The sequence below is a fragment of a genome, unplaced genomic scaffold (genome assembly GCF_019419815.1).
Source record: "Pyrus x bretschneideri cultivar Hongxiangsu unplaced genomic scaffold, Pyrus_bretschneideri_v1 Contig35, whole genome shotgun sequence".
NCBI lineage: Eukaryota > Viridiplantae > Streptophyta > Magnoliopsida > Rosales > Rosaceae > Pyrus > Pyrus x bretschneideri.
Window position 1 is genome coordinate 1,361,902 of NW_025999668.1, and position 8,602 is coordinate 1,370,503.

At 37.4% G+C, this 8,602-nt stretch overlaps 2 protein-coding genes across 2 annotated transcripts; one reads left to right on the forward strand and one right to left on the reverse strand.

Annotated features, from left to right (window-relative positions):
* The first annotated feature begins 3,261 nt into the window (after positions 1–3,261).
* Positions 3,262–3,935, forward strand: LOC103942436 (non-specific lipid-transfer protein A-like). Its single transcript, XM_048591674.1, has 2 exons — positions 3,262–3,632; positions 3,740–3,935. Exons 1-2 carry the CDS (start codon positions 3,289–3,291, stop codon positions 3,747–3,749), a joined length of 354 nt encoding a protein of 117 aa, XP_048447631.1. The 5' UTR covers positions 3,262–3,288; the 3' UTR covers positions 3,750–3,935.
* An 861-nt stretch (positions 3,936–4,796) lies between these two features.
* LOC125480673 (germ cell nuclear acidic protein-like) lies at positions 4,797–5,975 on the reverse strand. Its single transcript, XM_048591700.1, has one exon. It carries the CDS (start codon positions 5,973–5,975, stop codon positions 4,797–4,799), a length of 1,179 nt encoding a protein of 392 aa, XP_048447657.1.
* Positions 5,976–8,602: the final 2,627 nt, after the last annotated feature.

Here is an 8,602-nt window from a genome sequence, read left to right on the forward strand (position 1 = left end):
CATTGAGAATAGCGTGTTCCCATAATTAGTGTCGATGAGTCGACTTCCTCAACTTCTACATGATGTTGAATCTACCTTCAGTATTTACACACTCAAGGGGGAGTGTTATAAACTTTCCTAGTTTAAATATGATTGTGTAAATCCTAGGTTAGATTTTATTCTAGTTATTCTTTCCTATATGGACTTGTATTCCTTGGGGATGAAAGATTTCTTCTCCCTCTTATTACTGTAAATAAAGGCACTACGTAGGGGGAATAACACATCCTCAACACAAATATTCCTCTACAATTCTACAAACAGATCTCTCTCTCTTTTCTCTCCTGGCCGCTGGCCCCCCTTCCCCTTGTTAGATAAAATAGGCTACAGAGTGTATTCAATATGAAAAGTAGATATATGGGAATAGCATGTGTATAGTACGAGTTTAAAATGTATAATTTAACAAATCATTGAGGCATATACGTAATACAAAAATATTTTTTAAAAATATGTAAGTATATTATAAAAAAAAATATGTAATATATTATACACAAAATTACTAAGTATGAAACTGATCCTACTATAATATCTACATGCGTAGTTGCTGCCGGTCGATCCATGTGTAGCAGTACAAGGCTTTACTAATATAATACCTGCATGCGTATTTGTTGCCGATCCATGTGTAGCAGTACAAGGCTTACTAATATAATACCTGCATGCGTATTTGCTGCCGACCCATGTGTAGCAGTACAAGGCACACACATTAAAAAAAAAAAAAAAAAAAAAAAGGAAAAATTAGTATCCGGTCCTTAGTTTTTAATGTTTATTGACTAAAATCTTATTAGTTTTTAAATTTTGATCAAAGTCCCTAGCATTAATATATTAATGAATTACATGTAAATTACATAATTTTTATAATAAAAATTAGTAATTGATTTAGAGTTTTAATACTCACACCCTTATTAAACTCCTAATTAATTTCAATTCTAACATTTTCAAAAAGTAAAAAATAAAATTAGAATAAGTTTGTACCCATTAAATTTTTATATAAAAAATTATATGTACCCATTCTTAAATATACTAATTTGTTATATGAAAAATTACCCTTTTTTAATATAAAATTACCCATTTTTATATAAAATTCATTCAATCTTTTCTCTAATCCATTTTTTAAACTTATATGGGTACATTCTATTTTGTTGGTTAGTTTTTTATGAACGTACCCATGTATACATGTAACATCCCACATCACCCAGGAGAGTGATCCTTATATGTATATTCTCATCCTTACCTAGCACGAGGCCTTTTGGGAGCTCACTAGCTTCGGGTTCCATGGGAACTCCGAAGTTAAGCGAGTAGTGCGCGAGAGCATTCCTAGGATGGGTGAGCCATCGGGAATTTCTAGTGTGAGTTCCCAAAAATAAAACCGTGAAAGCGTGGTCGGGGCCCAAAACGGACAATATCGTGCTACGGTGGTGGAGCGGACCCGGGAAGTGGTCTCCCCCGGGCCGGGATGTGACAATTTGGTATCAGAGCCTAACCCTGGTCGTGGTGTGTCGACGAGGACGTCGGGCCCCTAAGGGGGGTGGATTGTAACATCCCACATCGCCCATGGGAGTGATCCTTATATGTATATTCTCATCCTTACCTAGCACGAGGCATTTTGGGAGCTCACTGGCTTCGGGTTCCATGGGAACTCCGAAGTTAAGCGAGTAGTGCGCGAGAGCATTCCCAGGATGGGTGACTCATCGGGAAGTTCTCGTGTGAGTTCTCAAAAACAAAACCGTGAGGGCGTGGTCGGGGCCCAAAGCGGACAATATCGTGCTACGGTGGTGGAGTGGGCCCGGGAAGTGGTCCCCCCCCCCCCGGGCCGGGATGCGACAATACTCATATTATATTGGAGAGTATAATTTATCTTTAATATTTTTAATCTCATAAATTATGCGTTTATTTAAAATCTCATTAATATAAATAACTACAAATTTCATTTTTAGTTTAAAAATAAAATAAATATATTATTACATTAACGTCAGGGATTTCGATCAAAAACTAAAAGTCACAAAGATTTTAATCAAAGAACATTGATAGTTAGGGACCGCATCCAAAGTATCCCGAAAAAAATTGTACGTTGGGAACCTTTTTACGACCTTCAATATTTTTAGCCTTAATGTTTGAATATTGATGTGACAAACTATATTTTACACGTGGATCTAGATATACACACTTCGAAAAATATATATGATTCCTTTCAAACGGACCAAGGAATATGGTCCCCGATACATATAAATCCCAATCAATATATATGTGATCATCCCAGGTTCATATCTGCCACCTTCGCGAGGCTTATAATAATATCATCTATAGTAATTTAATATTCAACTTGTTAGTTATAAGAGTCGAATTTAAGATATTTTCAACTTATAAAGTGAAGAGGATCACTAGACCGTAACTTTCAATGATTTAAATACGTCACTTTATACTACAATGTGCTATTTCTTTTCACCTGTAAAGGAGAATTTTTAGATTTGAATCTTATGGATAACGAATTCAAGATCAGTTTATTCTCCACCATTTAATTTATATCGTTGAGTTGAAAAAGTGGCACAAAATTTTGATTATGTTTTTGTTCATTTCCCAAATTGTGTAATGAAGTTAACAAACTAAATATGCAACCCTGCAGGAAAAAACACAAAGAATTCCTTGGTGCTATTATATTTTGACAAGGTTTGAAGTTGATAGTACATGAATTAAAAATGAAAGAAAATTTTTCTATTTTTACATAATAGTAGATGAAAATTTTGGGTTCGACCTTCATGCTACATAGCATTAAAGTATTTGATAGTCTGAATTCATAGGAACACAATAAAGGCAACAATTCAAATCAATTTAGGTTATTCAACGCTTATAGCATTAATGTTACATAGCATAAAAAAATAAAAAAAAATTCTTTATTTGTTTTCTAAATTTTTGGGTCATCTTTGTGGACTGCCCATCCACTATCAAAGGTGGTTTTGGATGGAAACAAAAGAAATTCTTGAAAAGATAGAATTGGTTAAATTAGACTGGGCTAGATGCATCACTCATCACCACGACTATAAAGCCTGCAAAATTTGTAACTAAAATCAGCCCAAACCTTATCCTCTTTCGCCTTTACTATACAAATGCCTCAGAGAAGGGCCAAAATTCCCCGGCTGTTTTTGGTTAGGCCATCATCTCCAAACTGCTATAAATACACCACGCAAACCATCCATTTTCCCAAGCAAAAGCACAAGCTAGCTATCAAGCTTTATTGTATATTCACTACTAAGAAAAATGATGAAGGGCATTGTGATCTCAATATTGGTTGTGCTAGCCATGGCTCATCTAATGGTACAGCAAGGAGAGGCCATTGTCAATTGCGGCCAAGTGGACTCAAACTTGGCACCTTGCGTTTCCTACCTGTCCAAAAGGGGTAGTCTTGACCCTGCTTGCTGCGCCGGGGTGCAGAACATCAAGAACCTCGCCCAAACCACAGCTGATAAGCAGGCTGCTTGTGAATGCTGTAAGGCAGCGGCGAACCGCTTCCCCAATGTTGACGAAGTTACAGCTTCTACTCTCCCAGGCCAGTGTGGGATTGCGATGAATATCCCCATCTCAAAGACCACCAACTGCCAGAGGTGAGTGTCTTAATTTTTTTGCCCTAATTAAATTATATATCTTGCTTATATTGATATTGCAGGTCATATATATAAGCTTACTAAGATTTCCCCTTTTCTCTGACCAGCATAAACTAAGCTGGAGGTGATCAGAAGGGCAGGAAATAAATCAAGAGAAAGCTTTAAGGGTTATATAATGATGCCATTATCTGCTCAATTCTTGTATTAATAAAAATCTCTGTATTATTTCCTGTCCAAATAATGATTAGTTATGGATGATTTGAGAGACCTAGTTATATATATTCATTTCCCAGATATTTAAAAGATGTTTTTTTTTTTTTTTTTTTTTTTTTTTTGTTCCCCTTCTCTAATTCAATACGTGTGCGCTGATTAAGCCGCATAAAAATTCAGAATAGATTTGATCTGTTGCCAAAGCAAAGTAGTGATGCTGTTGATCAAGAACTTGTTCAAAACCAAGTAACAACCATGCACAGATTAAAGCTGAGGTCATCTCTTATTCTGTAGTCGGATAAACAAAGTTCCGAACGAAAGAGAACATACAAGCACAGTAGCAAAAATGCTGCCACGTCATGAGCAACCCTATATTGAATTTCCACATATTTAAAAGAGAGAAACTGGCTGAAAGAGGCAGCTAATGGCACACACCGATCCCACATTGAGCCTTTGTCTAATAAATCTTTTGTTTTAACAATTTCAATAGACTGCCCGGTATTTTTATTGCAAAAAATGCACAGGTCTATGACAAATTTTGCGGAGTAACTTCCCGATTATCTCAAAGAAGGATGAAGCTTCTGTTTGAGGATCATTGTCAAAAATCAAATTCAAAGAATCTGCACTGAGATTGCAGAATAAAAAAAAACACACAGTGAAAGAGGCAAGAAATGTAAAGGGCGGAAACAAGAATTTCGTTGCAAATGAACTGATTGCCATCCAAGAGAATCGGACACATTAACTAGCAAAACGATTTCATATCAAACAAACAAATATACAACAAATATAAAATTATGTTGTCTTCTTGAACGAAGCATGAAAATACAAAGTGGAAGAAGTAAACTTTTATTAATTTGAATGGCTAATCAGTTTACATCTAAGCCAAAATACATAAACATATCAAATGAATAATACATCATCAACACTAAACATCATCATAACTATCCAGAAATTTCAAGGTCTCTGTTGCCACCATGGTGGCGGGCTGATCGGAATGATGGAGGAATCAAGCACCTTGCTCCTACAAACAGGGCACTGCATCTCAGAAGTGAAGAAGTGCAGCCATTTGTCCAAGCAATCCCCGCAAAACAAATGACCACATGGAGTCACCACGGGCTCTCTTGCCATCTTCACACACAACTTGCAGTCGAAATACTCTTCAGATCTCGGGGGAGATAATGGCTCTGGCCTACTCACTGGGCAGAATGAATCATCTCCAGCGTCAAGTTGAAGGCTTCCATAATCATGGCTATGTGGGGTACAAGTCCTGCATTCAAGTTCACTTTCATGAGAAGAAGTTGAATCGCAGGTTGAATCAACAGCAGCATCAGAGGTATCATCATCATCATCATCATTACAAGGACTTGAGAAAGGCTTGACTTTAGAACCATAAAAGTCGGCAGATTTTTCTTCCGGTTCTGGAGAATAAGGTTCTTCATAATCGTCTTCTGTTTCTGTACGAACTACTTCATGGTATTCAGGTTGACAGTCAGCATCCTCTAAATCATCATCAGAGTGACAGACGATATCATCAAGTTGACTGCTTTCGCACTCGTAATCTTCATCATGATCATAACCAAGTTGACAGGTTTCGTGGTGCTCATATCCTTCTTGTGATTCTTGGAGATTTGAAACAGCATCATCATCCAGCTCACAGCTTTCGGGCTCGCAAGTTACATGGTATTCAGGTTGACAGTCAGCATCCTCTAAATCATCATCAGAGTGAAAGAGGATATCATCATTATCATCAAGTTGACTGGTTTTGCGCTCGTAATCTTCACCATTATCATCACCAAGTTGACAGGTTTCGTGGTGCTCATATCCTCCCTGTGATTCTGGGAGATTTGAAACAGCATCGTCATCAAGTTCACAGCATCCGGGCTCGCAAGTTACATAACCTGAATGATCAGGAGAATGAGCGTACTCAAAAGGGTCATCATGTTGAGGAGTGCCGATGCAACTCTTAACTTCAGAACCAGAAGAAGAAAACTGTTGAGATTCTTCTTCTTCAGGGAGGTTTGTGAAGCGAAAAACCTTAAATTTCTTGATAACACGCATCCGAGGCTTCCGGGGTTTAAACGCACACTTGACTTGCGGTGGTATTATACTTTTGCGGTTGGAATTGGGAGCCATTGATTCAAAAAAGGCAGAGACTGCAAATTGCAGAGCGAGATTGCAACGAAATCAAAGACGAACGAAGAACTAATCACACCCGGAATGTAGAGAAAGAAGAAGAAACTGGAAACTGCTGAGAGAGAGTATATTTTGGGGGTTTCTAAATCACATATATATATATATAGTAATAGCATATTAGGGTTTCAGGGGCTGAATCATGATTCGTAATAGAGGGTGGATATGAATCCTGATTCGTAATTCTATTCCAACTCCTAGTTCTACTCTAATTCCTAATACTACCGGGATTAGGAAACGTGGGCCGCAAGCTTTCTCCTTTTCGTTTTTTATTTTTATTTTTTTAATAAAAAACAAGAAAAATGAAAAAAAAAAAAAAAATAGAATTTTGAATTTGAGAAATAAAAGTTTGCCGTTGCAATTAATAGTGCTTTGCTGTTGCAGCCACCGACTTAGCACGCACTTGGTGTTGCGGGGGGCGGCTAATGGAGCTTCTCTACCGACTCTGTTAGAACCATATTATTGGGCCTATCAACTCTCTTTCGGCCCATGTTTTTTAGCTTTTAACTTGTTTTGTAGTTTCTCATCCCTTGGAACGATGTAGTTGTGGCTGCGTTTTCTTCTTTTAGCTTGGGTTTTTCCTTTTCAGCTAAGTATAAATAAGTAATGCTGTGCTCTATAGGGCTTTATGCTGAATGAAATAAATCCTCTTTCCTTTTAAAATCTCAAATCTCTTTCTCTTTTCTTTACATTTCTTACATTGTTTCTATTTACTTTACAAGCCCATCATCCTGAATCGATTAGGCGTACCAATTGGTATCAGAGCCCATCGATTCGATGGGCAAAAACACCTAGTTCACCATCTCTGATCTAGATGCCGTCACTGCCGCGATGGATGTTCGTCAGGAGCACCTTCCCACGCAAGTGGAGGGTTTCTGTGATTCCATCTTAACCCTTGAAACACAACAACCAACCTCCAAAAATCGTTCAACCACATGAACGATTTGAACACAACCTTTCAAAACACAATGACCTCACATTTTGCAGTGTTTCAATCGTTGATGATTGACGAACTCCGCATTCTCAATTCTGGTCCTTTTACTTCCCAAACCATTACTGCTTCACCCACCACAAACCCAGCCTCTTTGCACCCTCACCACTTGCCCACTCAAACCCAAGGCCCTCGCCCTTCCATTGAAGGAAATATTTGTTAAAACTAGTTCATTTGAGCAATATCTATGCATGCTATTAACAATTAAAAGGCAGAATCATGCTTGTATTCACTCCAAAAACAAAACTTTACACATGAAATTCAAGGCCTAGTAATTGTGGTGAACCAAGACTCACTTCGTCGAGAAGGCTGATGAGATGACCTCTACCAACAAGGACTTGAAAATCCTTGTCAACCGAGCCTTGGATAGGTAATCAGTCGGCTGAGAAGTAGTGCTGTTTATCCAAACTAAAGGTGTTCCTTGATCGGCTGATTCTACAGCTCCAATGCTGTTTTTCCAAATTGAAGATGTCGTTGGTTGCCTTCACAGTGTTTTTTTTATCCAAACTAAAGATGTTCGACGGGAAAAAGAAAATAAAATTCTCAAGGTTGTTAAGAGGTTTCGAGTAGAGCGAGAGTTTGTGCAGGGAAGTTTGTGTGTTGCATCGGAGAGGTTTGAATGATGCACTACCTGCTCTATTTATAGCAGTGAACCTACTAACCGAACCAGAGATGTACTCAGACTAGAACTCCTTATCCTAATCTAATTAGGATTGCGCCAATCCGAGTTCCAATCGGTTCCTGAACTAAGCTCTATAATGAACCAGATTCATTTCCTAATTCCCAACGCCTTCAGCTTTGAGACCCCTCATTGTACCAGGATTAGACCTTTATGATGGCTGGACAACCCACAATACTTTTGGAAGGGTACTGGGCTGAGACCAAACCTAGGCTCGCCCCAATAATATTATTTTGGGCTCAAATAGATACATACAAAGCAAATGAGGTCAATCTCCTCCTACAACTAATTAGGTTGAATGGAAAACATAATGTTGTACTAGCAGAGAGCACACACTTTGTGTGTGTGTGTAAACAATTTCTATTAATAAGTGCATATTTTTTTTAATATTACATAATTACTATTTTGTCTTCCTTATGTAAATATTGTGTATCAAAAATGAGGGTAAAATTGGAAAAATAAGTATATGATTGTCATTTTCTCAAAAAAAAAAAAGGGTAAAATAGGAAAAATAGGGATATAATTGTCATTTTGTCAAAGGGTACAAAATTACTATTTTGCCCTCTTTTTTGTGAATAGTGTCTATCAAAAGTGAGGGCAAAATAGGAAAAAAATGGAAAAAAAGTTGACGAGGAGGGTTCTCTTATATATGGCCAGTGTGCGAGAAAGTTTTTTGGTTTTAAGATTTAATTTATTTTTTATTTTTTATTTTTGATAAAATTGATGTTCAGTTTACTAAGAGTAGAGCTCGAACTCCAATACAAAAAGCCGAATTAAACACACTGTTTTTGTTGACTGGCCTAATATTAATGTGATTTTGATTTATCAGACTAGGAAGTTATATACCCATAACCGTTTATGTTCATAATCGTATAACCGTTTACCCGTTGGGTAATTGCA

Excerpts from the sequence above, each read along its gene's own strand:
- LOC125480673 (XM_048591700.1), bottom strand. The coding sequence starts at position 5,975 with ATGGCTCCCAATTCCAACCGCAAAAGTATAATACCACCGCAAGTCAAG.
- LOC103942436 (XM_048591674.1), top strand. The coding sequence starts at position 3,289 with ATGATGAAGGGCATTGTGATCTCAATATTGGTTGTGCTAGCCATGGCT.